Source organism: Tursiops truncatus, chromosome 3 (assembly GCF_011762595.2).
Source record: "Tursiops truncatus isolate mTurTru1 chromosome 3, mTurTru1.mat.Y, whole genome shotgun sequence".
Taxonomy (NCBI): Eukaryota; Metazoa; Chordata; class Mammalia; order Artiodactyla; family Delphinidae; genus Tursiops; species Tursiops truncatus.
In genome coordinates this window covers 116,733,127-116,749,201 of record NC_047036.1, presented here as the reverse complement: position 1 = coordinate 116,749,201, position 16,075 = coordinate 116,733,127, and the positions used below count along the sequence as shown (strand labels likewise).

The 16,075-nt window shown below is 38.9% G+C and overlaps 1 protein-coding gene across 1 annotated transcript in view; it reads left to right on the top strand.

Annotated features, from left to right (window-relative positions):
- The first annotated feature begins 5,765 nt into the window (after positions 1–5,765).
- PFDN1 (prefoldin subunit 1) overlaps positions 5,766–16,075 on the top strand; it is a 59,354-nt gene continuing 49,044 nt past the window's right edge. Inside the window, exons 1-2 of the mRNA XM_019924532.3 lie at positions 5,766–5,882; positions 8,435–8,601. Of these exons, the coding sequence (XP_019780091.1) occupies positions 5,850–5,882; positions 8,435–8,601 (200 nt within the window). The 5' untranslated portion in view covers positions 5,766–5,849. The remainder of the gene's footprint in view (positions 5,883–8,434; positions 8,602–16,075) is intronic.

Below are 16,075 nucleotides of genomic sequence, written 5' to 3'. Positions count from 1 at the left end.
ATGTAGATTAGGTATAACTGTATATCAGGAACTTTGCATGCATTATCTCATTTAATCCTGATAACAACCTATGAGATGGGTACTGTTATTATCTCTATTTTACAGTTGAAGAGACAGAAGCCCTGAGAGGTTAAATAATTTTCCTTGGATCTCACAGCAAGTAAACAGTAGAAACAGGATTTGAAACTAGGTGGTCAGATTCCAAAGTCTATACTCTTAACCACTCTGCTAAACTTTCTCTCAAATGAAATGAACCCTTCAGAGTATCCATCATAGAAAGTTGTTAAGATCAAACAACTTGATTAATGAGAAATGGCTTTGTAAGCTGAAAAGCTCCCATGTCAGAAACTGCTAATTTTTCCCCAGTATCTCTCTTTTATTTCCCTTTCATAATAATATAATTCCTGGTGTTTAGTTAGTCACATAGTTGCCCACAATAATAACTACATTTCTCAGTTTTTCTTGTCACCAGGAATGGCCACGTGATTCTCTCTGGGCCAATATGATGCAAACAGAGCCACATTTACAACTTCTGGGATATGCCTTTAAAGGGACAGAGTGAGTCTCCCCTGTCCTTTTCCCCCTCCATCTAGCTAAGCTATGGATATGGTGGTGATGAGTCATCTTGGATCACATGGATAAGATAGATGGAGCCTGGGAACTCTGGCATTGTAGAACTCACATACTTACCCTGTGTTGCTTTTGTCTGGATGATTGTAACGGAGAGAAATGAGCTTCTATCTTGTTCCAGCCACTGCTATTTTGGAACTCTGTTACAGCAGCTGAACCTATACTCTAACAAATATAGTCTATTCCCAGGAGGAAAGATTATTCTTATTATTCCTGGAGAGTGGCTTTGAGACTGCATGTAGGCTATATCATAAGAACTAACTTTCTCTTCTCAGTAAAAGACATATTACTCAACAAGTTTGCTCAGGTCAAAAACCTAGGAGTCTTTTTTTTCCTTCTAAAACAACTTTATTGAGGTATAATTGCATATGATAAACTGAATATATTTAAGTGTACACTTTGATAAATTCCCACCTAGGAAACCATCTTAATAATTAAGATAATAAATATATCCATCACCACAAAAGTTACCTAATGCTCCTTTGTAACCCCTTCTTTCTGCCTCCTCCTTAGTTTCCACCACCCCCAATCTACCTGGCAACAACTGATCTTCTTTCTGTCACTTTAGATTTATTTGCATACCCTAGAACTTTAGACATGGAATCATACAGCATGTTACTCTTTCTCGTCTGGTTTCTTTCACTCAGCATACTTATTTGGAGATTACAAATCATCTTTTAAAAAAATATTTATTTATTTAAGCTGTGCTGGGTCTTAGTTGCGGCACACAGGATCTTTAGTTGTGGCATGCATGTGGGATCCAGTTCCCTGACCAGGGATTGAATCCAGGCTCCCTGCATTGGGGGCACTGAGCCTTACCCACTGGACAACCAGGGAAGTCCCTACAAATCATCTTTGATTCCTCTCTTTATTTCATGGCCAACCCCCTACCCCCAATCCATTCCTTCATTGAGTTCAGTAACCTCTACCTGAATCCAACTACTTCTGTTTACCTCCATCGTCATCATCCTCACCCAGACCATCGGCATCTGTCTCATGTACTACTGGAGTAGTCTCCTAACTGGTCTCTTTGCTTCAACACTTGCTCCTTCCAATCTATTTTCCACCTAGAACCCACAATGGTCTCCTTAAAATAGAATCATATCAATCTCTTCAGATCATATCAATCCCCTGCTTGAAATTATTCAGTGGCTTCCAATCACACTCAGAATAACATTCTGGGACTTCCCTGATGGCACAGTGGTTAAGAATCTGCCTGCCAATGCAGAGGACCCGGGTTTAAGCCCTGGTCCGGGAAGATCCCACATGCCGTGGAGCAAGTAAGCCCATGCGCCACGACTACTGAGCCTGCGCTCTAGAGCCTGTGAGCCACAACTACTGAGCCCATGAACCACAACTACTGAAGCCCGTGTGCCTAGAGCCCGTGCTCCGCAACAAGAGAAGCCACTGTAATGAGAAGCCCACGCACTGCAATGAAGAGTAGCCCCCACTCGACACAACTAGAGAAAGCCTGCGTGCAGCAACGAAGACTCAACGCAGCCCAAAAAAAAAAAAAAAAAAGAATACCAATGGTTTTCTACCATTCTCCCCACCCAGCCACACTGATGTCTTCCTTTTGTTCTTCAAATATGCCAAGCCTGCTCCCATCCTAAACCCTTTGCTCTTGCTGTTCCTTCTGTCTGGAATGCTCTTTCCCCAGCTCTTTGCATAGCTGTCTAATTCTTATTTTTCAGGTCTCATCTCAAATGTATGGCCTTCCAGAGAGCTTCCCACATCTAAGGGGCCTCCACCCAGTCAGTCTCTAACCACATTGCTATTTTCTTCTTAATAATACTTATTAATATATGAAGTTATTTGTTTGCATGTTTTTAAAAAATAGATTTGTTTATTCTAGCTATTGGAACATACAATCTTTTTTTAAAAAAATATTTATTTATTTATTTGGCTGCGCTGGGTCTTAGTTGTAGCACGCGGGATCTTTGTTGCCGTGTGAGGGACCTTTGTCTTTAATTGTGGCATGTGGGATCTAGTTCCCTGAGCAGGGATCGAACCTGGGCCCCCTGTATTGGGAAAGCAGAGTCTTAGCCACTGGACCACCAGGGAAGTCCCTGCATGTTTATTGTTTGTCATTCCCCACTGGAATGTGTGCTCCATGAGCTCAGGGAATTTGTCTCTTGTTAATTGTTATATCCCAAGGCCCTAGATTAGTGCCTAACAGATGTTCAATAAATATTCGTTGAATGAATAAGTAAGTGTATTGTGCATGGATTAGCAGAGCCGAAGGGTAATAGAGGATCACCTTTTAAATTCCACCACTGTGGACTGTTTGAACCTCAGAAGGAGTATATCCCTGTAGTAGTGAAGCTTTCAGTGTGAAGTCTGTTCTTGTTTTTTTTTTCTTTTTAAATAAAAATAATAGAAGCAAGCACAGAGCGGTTATTCTCCAGGCAAGTGTCCAAGGACTGCAGACTCTTTAGGGCTTTCATAGACAGTCTTTTCCTGCCATTTTAGAAGCTCTGGAGAGAGAAAGGAAATATTTATTTTGAAGGCCCAAATAAAAAGGACATATAGAAACATATTACAGGGACTTCCCTGGTGGCACAGTGGTTAAGACTCCGTGCTCTCAATGCAGGGGGCCCTGGTTTGATACCTGGCCAGGGAACTAGATTCCACATGCATGCTGCAACTAAGGAGCCCACGTGTCGCAACTAAGGAGCCTGCCTGCCACGACTAGGACCCGGCACAACCAAGTAAATAAATAAATAAATATTAAAAAAAAAAAGGAAACATATTACAGTGGCTGCCAGTCTATAAATGTATAACACATTCTGCCAACTTTATGCTCAGGGCAAAGTTTATTTTTCGCTAAATTTGCTTCACTCATGTGGTGTCAAGAATCACCCTAAAAATTGGTCTGGAACTCATGTCTCTCACAGGGCTCTGGTAGAAGTGAATGTGGAAGAATTCCCTGGTGGTCCAGTGGTTAGAACTTGGCGCTTTCACTGCTGAGGGCCCGGGTTCAATCCCCGGTCAGGGAACTAAAATCCCACAAGGTGCGCGGCGCAGCCAAAAAAAAAGAAAAAAAAAGAAGTGAATGTGAGATGTTTCCATCGTCCAGGACATGCTAGACACTGAAGATAGGAACTTAATCAAAAACTTAAGAGTCAAATGAGAAAATCAAGTCTCATAAGAAAGACTAGCAGACGCCCCCAGTGGAAGAATTCACACCCAAAAAACTTCAGGTGATAAAACATTGTAAAGAAACTTAAAAATAATTATGTTCATTATGTTCTAATTATTTTCACTTAGGCAAGAACATATCACTGCATATCATTATGAAAAAGAAAAGAACATGTAGATTTGAAAGAAGAGTAAATACATTTTTTCATTTTCTTAATGTGGTAAAATATACATAATATAACATCTACTATTGTAATCATTTTTAAGTGTACAGTTCAGTGGTATTAAAAACATTCATAATGCTGTGTTACCCTCACCACTTTCCATCTCCAGAGCTCTTTTCATCTTGTAAAACTGAAACTCTATACCTATTAAACAAGAATTCCCCTTACTGTCCCTTCCCCCTGGCCCCTGGCAACACCATTCTACTTTCTGTCTTTATGATTTTGACTACTCTAAGTCCCTCATATAAATAGTATCATACAGTATTTTGTCTTTTTTGTGACTGGTTTATTTCACTTAGCGTACTGTCCTCAAGGTTCATCTGTGTTGTAGCATTAGAATTCTAAGTAGAATTAGAATTTCATTCCTTTTAAAGGCTGAATGCTATTCCATTTTATGTATATACCAGCGGTCCCCAACATTTTTGGCACCAGGGACCGGTTTCATGGAAGACAATTTTTCCATGGACTAGGTGGGGTGGGGTGGGGGGATGGTTCAGGCAGTCATGTGAGTGATGGGGAGAGGCAGATGAAGCTTTGCTTGGACCTCGGCTCGGGGGCTGGGGACCCCTGGTATATACCACATTTTGTTTATACATTCATTCACTGATGGACACTTGGATTGCTAGTAAGTCTAATACGAAAAAAAATTTGTTTAAGATAGAAAGAGCCTTGAAAAAGGAATAGATGTAGTCTTGAGAGCCTGAGGAGAGATTATTTATGGTCTGTGTGATGTGATGTAAAAAATAAAAAAATACATAAAGGAGGATGTGGCCCGTTTGAAAGACAAACACAACAATGGTAACTACATGAACTTAACTACAACTATTTATCGTGTACCTACTGTGTGCATTGTGTTATGCTCGGAGCTTTTCATCCTGATCTTATTTATTCCTCAGAATAACCCTGTTAGGGTTATTCTCATATTAAATGAGGAGACAAACTCTATTGCTATACAACTAGTATATGGAACCAGACATACCTAGGCTCAAGGTAGACCAAACCTTGAATACAGATCTGTCTAGTTCCAAATTCCCTGCCCTTTCTTCTCCCCCACAGATTTTTAGAGTAGGTAAGACATATATTTCTTTCATGTCCAGAAGTCCAATTACTAGTTACTCTTTTGGTTCAAATGCCAGGTACTTTATAGCAGATTCTCAAAATGTGGTTTGCAGACCACTTGCACCAGGTCATAAGGGGAGTTTGCAAAAGTGCAAATTTCTGGGCCCCATAGCAAAAATTCTAAGTAATTAAGTTTGGGATGAGGATCAGAGAATCTGTTTGTTTTTTTCTTTTTAAACAAACTAATGTGGCCTCTCGTGAGAACCACTATGTCTAGAAGGTCTTCCAGGAGCGTTCAGTAGAAATAAGTTCTTTGGGAGAACACTTCAACTAAGCCTTCTGGTCTTCTCCACACTGCCATGCCTGAAGCTCAGGCTGATTCTCTCAGGCTGACTCTCTCATGCCAATTCTCTCATGCCTGAGAGCACAGGGACTCGCCGAAGGCATGAATGACTTAAGAGGTTTTGGCCTAATCTACATACATCTCAATTTAGCAGCACAAATTAAGCTATTTGTCAAAATGCTTAAAACCATACACGAAATCTGCGCGTTGTGCTGTGTTTGGAAGAATGTGGAGAAACAGGGCAGGCCTATAGGTCACGTGGGGAAGATGTACTCTGAATCGGAATCCTGGATATTTCGGGGGTTGCCAGCGCTGGAGAATGTTGGAAAACCGAGCAGCCAGACTCATGCGCAGGCGCAGAAGGGAGGGGGGAAATCAAACCGTCAAGGAGCGCCCTTCCCCCATCCTCTTTCCGGCCTTCTCCCACTGCGCAGGCGCAGGAGTGAAGCAAGATGGCGGCCCCCGTGGATTTGGAGTTGAAGAAGGTAAAAGAGGGTCTTGAGCAGGCAGAGACTTTTTCTTTGGAAGCTAAGGGGACTGTGGACAAGAATATCGAGTGAGACTCGAGTTCTGCGGAAGGCTCCAGGGAAATGGGGAATGGTTTCCCAGAGTCCTAAGGCGGGACAGGCTCTCTTTAGGCAGGAGTCGGGGGCGAGCTGCTCTTTGCTAGGTAAGAGCCGGTTGCGCTGGGCCTGGTTAAGTCTGACGGGCCGATAGCTCTTCTGTTCCCTAGTTCCGAGTTCCAGAGACCTTTCGTTGAGCTTGGAGTTTTCAGTTCCATAGTGAGGCCTGAAGTGAGCGTTTCCAGCTGGAGCCCTTTGAGACGGCTGCCCGAGCTGAGGCATCTAATTCTGCATTCTAATTTGCTTTTAAAAAATCCAAGTCCAACCTGTGTTTTTAGGCCACATCTTCAATCCCATACCTTGTAAGGTCGCTACATACAGTTCAGTTAGGTATTCTCATAGCAGTGTTCATCTTAGGGCTTTGGTCTTAGCTCCCCCCCCCCGCCCCCGTTTTTATTTAAAGACTTGTCAAAAAAGAAACAAAGTTTTCCAGATAAAATCGGTATCAGAAGGAATTGGTTTTCTCTTTTCAAACAATTGCCTATAAATGTGTTGTTACTCAGGAACGTTTTCGCAGCTTAAAGAGTTGTCGGGATTCCTAGACTTTACCTACTTTAAATCTATACTTTTCTAGAAAAGGAAACAGTTTCAGAAAAGACTCAGACCAAGGTTGGGACTAGAATCCAGTATTCTCTGCCTTACTTCCCACCTTTTGACCATTAGTTTTGGTTCGTTAGAAGAGCAAATTTTACTTAAGGTTGTCTCCTGGTCAACCTCTGCATAAGAAATAGGACAGCTGAAATAGCTTTTCCACCTAATAAATGAAGCTGCGTATTATTGCTCTGAGGATTTATGTGTGTGTGTCTTGCTTCTTGTTTGAAACTTGTACCTTTAGTCCTTATGTGGTCTCTAGTGCTGTAATATCTTAGCATTAACAATATGCCAGCTTCCTTAGCAAACTGTGTCTTAAAGTGTTATAAAAGTTCACCTTTTTTTTCTGTTAAAAGTTCAAATTTAAGTTAGGGTTTAGTGAAAGAGCTAACAATAGAGTACAGCTGTGAATGGACTTACCGCTCAGTATTATTTGAATTTGTTGCTAGGAAACCTGTGGACAGTGAATGCAAACTAAGAAAATGATTACAGACTTAAAGTGGGTAGTTTTGACAACCAATGAAATTAATTGAAAAAGAAACATGTTTAAAGGTCTTCTAATATCTTTATAAGGTTTTTTTTTTTGGCGGGGGCCGGGGGGTGGGGGCGCGGCAGGTGGAGACTAGTAGGAAACTTGAGGCACTTCCTCTCCCCCCGAAATGAATCTTTTGAAACCTTACTAGTCGGCGAAAACAAAGTGAGAATAAAAATTAAGTAGTAGCTTTTGCTGTGTATTGAAGCCGCAAATGTTATTATTAAGGCATAAATTTGAGAGCATGTGAAAGTCATTCTAGGCACTTCATGAGTATCCAAGAAACGTTTATCTTTGAGTAAGGGTACTCAAGTGTCAAATTTGGCTTGGTATGTGCGTATGAAGATCATGATGCAATTCTTCTAACAATGTTTTGAAATTCTTGTTTTTCTCTTAAAATATTCATTTTCTGAATATTACTGTAGATAGTAGAATAGAAAGATTCCTGAACTAGAGGTCAGAAGAAATGGATTTAAGTACTTGCTTTTCCACTTAGTAGTTGTTCAGCCCTGTGCAAGTCATTTATATCTCTTTAAAACATTTAGTTAATTTGTAAACTGTGGTGGTGAAACTGCCATCCCTAACTCAGGATTATTGAAAAGAGTAAATGAGACCTTTATTATATCTGTCAGTATTCTCATATTAATATTCACATGTTAATATTTCAAACAAATGTGGGAAAGTACTTTACACCTAGTTGTGTAATACAGATGTAGTGAGTTGTTACATTTATGTTTCTTGTTTTGGATCTCTGGGTTTCATCCTGTGACTTGCATTTAGTGCTTTTATTACTCCTCGGATACTTGCTACTTGATATGGTTATTATTTACCCTTGTTCTGCTTCAAATAGGTTGCATCTTCTGAGGACTGAGTAAATTCAGTACAGTTGACCCTTGAACAACACTGGTTTGAACTGCGGGGATCCAGTTGTATGCAGATTTTTAAAAATAGAAAATACTAGAGTACTACACGATGTGTAGTTGGTTGAATCCACTCGGTAGAACCAAGGATACAGAGGAACTGCTGTATAGGAACTGCCACCTATAAATTATACTTGGATTTTCAACTGCACGGAGGGTCAGTGCCCCTAATCACCGAATTGTTCAAGAGTCAAATGTATTTAGCATAGTGGCTTGATTGTTTACAATTATATTGATTTTTATTGATGTTTGCTGTGGTAAATTTCACAGCTTTGTCTCTGGTTAGCAGGCTTTATTTTAATATATTTAGATTTGACTTAAATGTTTCCTGTAAAATGTTGCACCTACTAAATCATGGACTTATTTTTTAGGCCTTCACAGAGCTTCAAGCCAAAGTGATTGACACTCAACAGAAGGTGAAGCTTGCAGACATACAGATTGAACAGCTAAACAGAACGAAAAAGCATGCACATCTTACAGATACAGAGATTATGACTTTGGTAGATGAGACTAACATGTATGAAGGTGTAGGAAGAATGTAAGTAAAGTATATCCTTAAGGGGATTATCTTCAAAGAGGTTTGTCTGAATTAAATCATAGAATTTGTTCACTTTACAACGTGCGTTAAAGTATCATAGTAGCTTTAAAGATCACCTAGTAAAATATCTTCTTTTTTTGAAAAATGAGAAACTGAACTCCAGATAAATGTGTTTAATTTTAAACTGTGAAGTACATTTTAAAAATATTTATTCCCTGTTCTTCTCTCCATGCTTAGGTACTTAAGTGTGTAACTTCAATGATGAAGATATGATTTGTTGTGAAAAGATGTTTATAGTAGTTTCATGTGTGAAGATTTATTTAAGTAGTTGTAGTTTTAACTTCCCCTTCCCTACCTAGTTATTAGTAGTCACACAAATCATAAATCTTTTAGATGTCTGATCAGGTTGTAAAATAAAAATAAACATTCAGTTGTGATTTAAATATACTCATTCTGTCGAACATGAGAAATCTAGTAAATCAACTTACCTTTTGTTTGTTCTAATTATTATACATGATTAACCTCCTACACTTCATTTTTTTTCTTTTAAAAGAATACATTACCCTTCTGAGAGAGAATAGATCTGCTTCATGTTCTCTAAGCAGTAAATAGGAATGGAAAACCCCTTAACTACAGGTCACATTCCATTACACTGAGCTAAAAGGAGACTAATTTTTTTTTTTTTTTTTAGGTGGGGGAGGTACAGGAGGAGGGTTTTTCTGGAATTTGGTCTCTGATTATTACTTAGTAAGTGGACCATTACTTAAGTTTGGAGCTCTTTTAGTTGGAAAGGAATTTGACCTCAGTCTAGGATGACTTGTTTTGTGATTGATTTGAAGGAAGCATGGCATGTGTAACATTTAGTGATGACTTTAGAATGACATCATGAGAAATAGACCCTGCTCATGACTAGCTAATCCATATCTTTCTGGAAAAGAGATTGATTATGACAAACTGTTCTTCTGATTTGCTTTCTCAGAATAAACAATACACCACAAATAAATTTTATTGCTGGAGTTCATGTTTTTCATTTTAGCTTGTTTTAAAAGGAAGATAATCCCAATTTGAGAGTTTGTTACTGGGACACAAAAGAATTGGGATGAGAACAAAGTAGAACCCTTGAATATGTGTCTATGTAGTATGAAGTGCATTGTTGGCATTCACTACAGGATAATTTTATCTTTAGTTTGAATATCCTTAGGTCTTAAAACAGTAATGCTAGCTTTTCGAGCATGCTTGTTGATATGTTGCACCTGGATTTCGTTAGCCTTTGTTTGCAACAGCTAAAGAATTTCTTTTTCCAAAACAGAAAAACTTTTCTCTTTGGCCTTTTGATCTACAGTGAAGTTCTAATTTTTAATTAGAATACTTTCATTTATTAAACATTCTGCAGAAATGATAGGAAGTTGCTTTTTTTGCATACTGCCCAAAGTGCTACATATGGGTTGTATTCACAAAGAATTTTAGAGTTTAAAGGCTGAGATATGGTTTTAAATTTGACTTTTGTGCTTTCTGCCTCTCGCTGGGATTTGTAGGGGCATGTAAGGTAAGTAGTGTTGTTGGCTAGAGTATTAGTGCCCTCAGGAAGAAAAGACTTGCTGAGTATTAGTCTGGTCATGAGGATGTTCTCTTTCTTGATGCTAAACCTGAAATATCTATTTCTGAATTTATAGTCTTGAGTAATTTTGAATTGTGATTCACTTCTTTAATTCTAGTGTTTCCCTTAATTTGTCTTTTCTTTTCCTTTTTGAGTATTATTAGGGAATTCTAATTAGAATACTAATTCTTCCCAAACTTGTTTTAAAACCAAGAATTAGGGGCTTCCCTGGTGGCTCAGTGGTTAAGAATCCGCCTGCCAATGTAGGGGTTACAGGTTCGAGCCCGGTCTGGGAAGATCCCACATGCTGTGGAGCAACTAAGCCTGTGTGCCACAACTACTGAGCCTGCGCTCTAGAGCCCGTGAGCCACAACAACTGAGCTGGCATGCCACAACTACTGAAGCTCACGCGCCTAGAGCCCGTGCTCTGCAACAAGAGAAGCTATTGCAGTGAGAAGCCCGCGCACTGCAATGAAGAGTAGCCCCTGCTCGCCTCAACTAGAGAAAAACTGGTGCGCAGCAACGAAGACCCAGTGCAGCCAAAAATAAATAAAGTTATAAAAAAAAAAAGGCACCAAGAATTATGAAATCTAAAACATTACATTTTTGTTTTAGAACCTGCAATAGATTTTTGCCATTGCTGAAATTCAGGCCTCATTGTGTCTTGCCTGGACTGAGAAGCTATAGCTTCTTTTTTTTAAAAAATATTTATTTAATTTATTTATTTGGTTGTGCCGGGTCTTAGTTGCGGCAGGCAGGTTCCTTAGTTGCGGTTCAAGGACTCCTTTAGTTATGGCACGTGTGCTTCTTAGTTGCGGCCGGTGGGCTCCTTAGTTACGATATGCAAACTCTCAGTTGCGGCTTGCGTGTGGGGTCTAGTTCTCTGACCAGGATTGAACCTGGGCCCCCTGCATTGGGAGCATGGAGTCTTAACCACTGTGCCACCAGGGAAGTCCTGAAGGTATAGCTTCTTGAACTGTTCTTTCTGCCTTTATTCTGTTGGTCCAAAAGCTTTCTTTGCACATCTGCCAGACATCTGCCAGAGTTGATCATGTCATTATTTCTCATAAAATCCTCTGTTCACCCTTGGTTGCCCACGGAATAAAATCTAAACTTGTTAGCCTAGCATTCACTGTCATTCATAATCTGTTCTTAATTTACCCTTCTAGTCTCAAATCCCACCACTTTCTCTTCCCAGGCTGAGGATAGCACATAAATTTCATCTCGTGGACTTGCCTCCTTCCATTGATTTTGAGTTATCTGTTGAGAAGGAGTTTGAGTCTCATGTGGACTTAAACATGCTTTAATTGATCAGTGAGGTCTGTCATGGGCTGAGGGTAGAAAGTAGTAGCACATGTACTCAAAATTGTTATCCCTACCCTTGCCACGTGGGTTTCCTCACGCATGCCATGTTTTTGTGCTTTCTTGATTTTGCTCCTTCTGTCCTTCTTGGCCTGCAGTATCCCACTTTCCCTTGTGAAATTCTCATCTTTCAAGACGTAGCTTATCTTCTCGGAAGATTTTTCCATCTTGCCTGGCAGATTTACTTACACTTTCCTGGAGGATACCAGAGCTTTTGTTCCTCTAGCTAGCAGAGCACGTGGGTGGCAGTATGAGGGTGGGGGGCAGAACTTGATTGAGTTTGAAATGGTCTGGTTTTCCCAACTGGATTGTCAGCTCTGTGAGACCATATACATATTTATCTTTGTTTCCTCAGTTCTCAGTATAATGTCTGGCACAAAATAGGTGTTAAATGCATGTGGATTTGAATTGAATATGATTCGCTCGCCTAAAATAACAGCATTTTCTTTTGGTTCTTTAGAAAGAAAATGTTTAGGAAGTGTCAGAGACTTAAGAATTGGAGTTTATTATGCTTTTAAAATATATAGTTCAATAAAGGTGAAATTTTAAAAGTAACATACATATATATATATATATATTTGTTTTCTTTTTTTTTGGCCGTATGCGGGCCTCTCACTGTTGTGGCCTCTCCCGTTGCGGAGCATAGGCTCCGGACGCGCAGGCTGAGCGGCCATGGCTCACGGGCCTAGCTGCTCCGCGGCATGTGGGATCCTCCCGGACTGGGGCACGAACCCGCGTCCCCTGCATCGGCAGGCGGACTCTCAACCACTGCGCCACCAGGGAAGCCCTAAAAGTAACATATATTTTGATTAAGGTCAAAGGAATTGTTTCTGACCAAAATTATGTCCTTTGATCTGACAGAATTAATTCTTTATTAAATCTGTTGAGAAGGTTGACAAATTCTACATGTCAACCAGTTGCAGAGATAGTCAGAACTGACAATATAGAAAAACCCAAGCCTCTAGGATTATGCTGAGGGCAGTATAATTTTTGGAGAATAAAAGCTATTCTGTGCAGAATAACATCAATACAATTGTATATTTTACCTTACTCATCCTCACATAGGATGGAAATCAGATTTTTCATTTTAGGGTGTGTATTTAGGTTACCAAGTCATTTCAAGCCCATATGCCTTTCCCAGTCATAAGCATGGAGAAAACTGGTACTGTTAAATACCCCTTATATATGGCTATTTCTGGTTTAAAACAAGGAAAATCAGGCTATGGGGTAAGATGATAAATTGCTATATACTGTAAGCTCTGCATATTCATTGCTCAAAGCTATATTCTATCCAGTCTCTTGGCATGTTGCCAGCACATTTTAGTTCTCTTACTTCATATTCCTTGGAGAGGCTGTTATGTAGCCTGATACTACTACCACCAATTTCTAGTTTTGCTACTTAAGCTGTTTGTGAGCTGACCTCACCATACCGCTTTAAGAACTATGATGAAAGTTACAACTGTGGAATGATCTGTCTGAATAGTTGGAAGTGTTTGTCTTCATCTTTCTAGCATGCAAGGAGGGAACAGATCTCAAATGAATGTTTCTTGTATTTTTTTTTTCATGAATAAGAACCAGCTTGTAATCGTTTATGGGAGTTTTGTTCCTTTTTCCTTTGCATAGTAGAAGATAAGAGTATTTTTAAAAGTTAGAATTACATTTGAAAGAACACATAAATGACATTTAGTCATGCTGGTGTTTGAAAGGCCCATCATCAGAATAAAGGTCAAATTTATTTTTATTAACAATAGGTATGATCCAGACCCTGATTTGATATTAGGTACATTATTCTAATATCCTTGTGCTTGAACATTACATAAATAACATTTCTTCTTTCCGAAAGAGATAAATGAGGCTTTTTATTTTTTTAATATGGGAGGAACTTGAGTAGATTAGCCTTTGAGAAGAATGATTAGTGCCTTTTTAAAACTTGAACCTAACTAAAAATAACTTTGTACCATATTTAAACTAATTTAGAGGTATGCCACCATTCTGTGGATATTTTTTTACATTTAAGGAACTAAGAATGAACAATGGTATAAATCTACCAACTAGATAAGTGTCTAGCAATGCAGAAATTGCTGTTTGGGAGCGGTGTTGCTATTTCTACTTGTTGAAGTAATTTGATGGTTGATCTCTAATGGTTGAAAGATCCAGAAGTATAAAACTTAAGATAAATGTGGCACAGGTAGAAAATGAAAATAGTAGGTATATTTCTGATAGGTAACAAAATTTAAAAAAAATCTAAACAATCGAGCAACTTTTCAGCTAATTAGGATGTAGAAATCTGAACTCTTTGTGACAGTTTGGTTGAACTGCCCTTTGTTTAAAATGTCATGTTGGTTTTGTTGTGATTTTAATTGTTAGTTTGAATGTTGACTTGTAATTTGAATTGTGACATTTAGAAAAGCCAAGATGAAACATTTGCAGTTGCTCTAGGTTTAGTTATGTTAAATATTAATCAAAAGGGGTATAATCATGCTACCTCAAGTTTTGCAACCATTTTACAATTTCATATTGATGTAGAGTTGGTATTCCAGTCAATTCAAGGTCATTTTAATTTTATTTATTTACAATTTTTTAAATTAAAAAAAATTTTTATTTTATTTATTTTTGGCTGTGTTGGGTCTTTGTTGCTGCACGCGGACTTTCTCTAGTTGCAGCAAGTGGGGGCTACTCTTCATTGCAGTGCTTGGGCTTGTCATTGCGGTGGTTTCTCATTGCTGTGGCTTCTTGTTGCGGAGCACGGGCTCTAGGCGTGCGGGCTTCAGTTGTTGTGGCTTGCGAGCTCTAGAGTGCAGGCTCAGTAGTTGTGGCACACGGGCTTATTTGCTCTGTGGCATGTGGGATCTTCTGGACGAGGGCTCGAACCCTTGTCCCTTGCATTGGCAGGCAGATTCCTAACCACTGCGTCACCAGGGAAGCCCCTCGAGGTAATTTTAAAGCTGAAGATATAGTTGTACTATATTTCATTCCTAATAAACAACAAATCTTGGTGTATAGTAATAATGGTTTATATTGTTGTTCTCACTAGAACCAAGTTTAGATATTTTATTTAATGCTTACTGTAGGAGAAAAAAAAATGCAAACTACTTTTGCTGTGAGAGCCACACAGCAAATTCGAATTTATAAGCTCCTTTTACTCTCTTTGAAAGTATTAATCTGTAGTTTACAGTAGAGAAAATGAAGCAAAGATAAAATAATTTTCAAAGGTAGGAAGAAATTTTTTTAGTCATTTTTTTAGATTTATTTTAAAGGAAGAGGAGTTTTGATGTTGAGCTGCTTTTCCTAATAGAATGTGATCCAGCCTTCTTGTATTTTTATACAGAGCCATATAAAGTCATGGTTTTCATTGCTCAGAGTCCTAAGGGGAAAAAAAACAACTTTTCCTGGTGTGCAGGGAAAATGACTTCAGTTTTGTTGATGCTGAGTATGTATATAACCCCAGCTGGGCATAGTCTCCTCTTCCACAGATGTGGTACTCTAGGGAGAGGAGATTTTTGAGTAATATTCTTAATTTCTGTAAGCTGTCAGTGATTTAAAAACTCGGTGTTCGTTATAACTGTGATTACTGCAGTGTAGAATGACATCACTGGTTTTATGGCAGGGGAAGTTAACAAACATTTTGCGTAGGAATTACATAGCCATTTTTCTTTTGCAGAAGAATACTTTTAATAATTCTTTCCCTTCTTGCCCTCCCATGTTCTCCAGAATCCAAACAATCTCACTGAAACACAGGACATTAATTTCGAAAATGTGTCAATTAGGAGTTTATTATAAGAAAAGAAAAAGAAGTCTGTTAAACTTACCTTGGGATGTACAAACATGCTGAAATAAAATTTTTATTAAAAAATTTTTTTTTATTTAATGTGTCTTTGTTGTAGGGTTGCTTAGTTTAGGCTAGAACTTGTTTAAATGTAATTGATTCATTTTGTTACCATTACTTGGAGGAGTTTCCTTGTGCATTTCCTGACATCAAAAGGCCTGACTTTTTTTTTGATCTGCTTTTGTTGCATGAAAGTAACAATCAACACAAGAGGATAGTGCAGTGTATTCCAATTGGTGATAAGCAAGAATTAATGTAGTTAACTGAGGGAAGGGTAAAAAAAATTACTTTGTTGTTCTTATGTAAATAAAAATAAAGATAGCAGTAATCTTGAATTTTGTTACTTTGTCATTGGGGATTTGGGTGCTGTAACTGACTTAACACTGGGTGAATTTCTCTGAAGTGAAAAACAATAAATTTTAAGCTGTACCAAGAATTTTGTGATTTTAGCTGCCACTTACCTCGTAGTGGCAAATTTAGGAACAACTTGCTATCTAATCTGTTTGAGAGAGGACTGACATGTTCATGTCAAGGAACATAGTCTGGGACTTCCATGGTGGTGCAGTGGTTAAGAATCCACCTGCCAATGCAGGGGACCCGGGTTTGAGCCCTGGTCCCGGAAGATCCCACATGCCACAGAGCAGCTGAGCCTGTGTGCCACAACTACTGAGCCTACGCTCTAGAGCCCG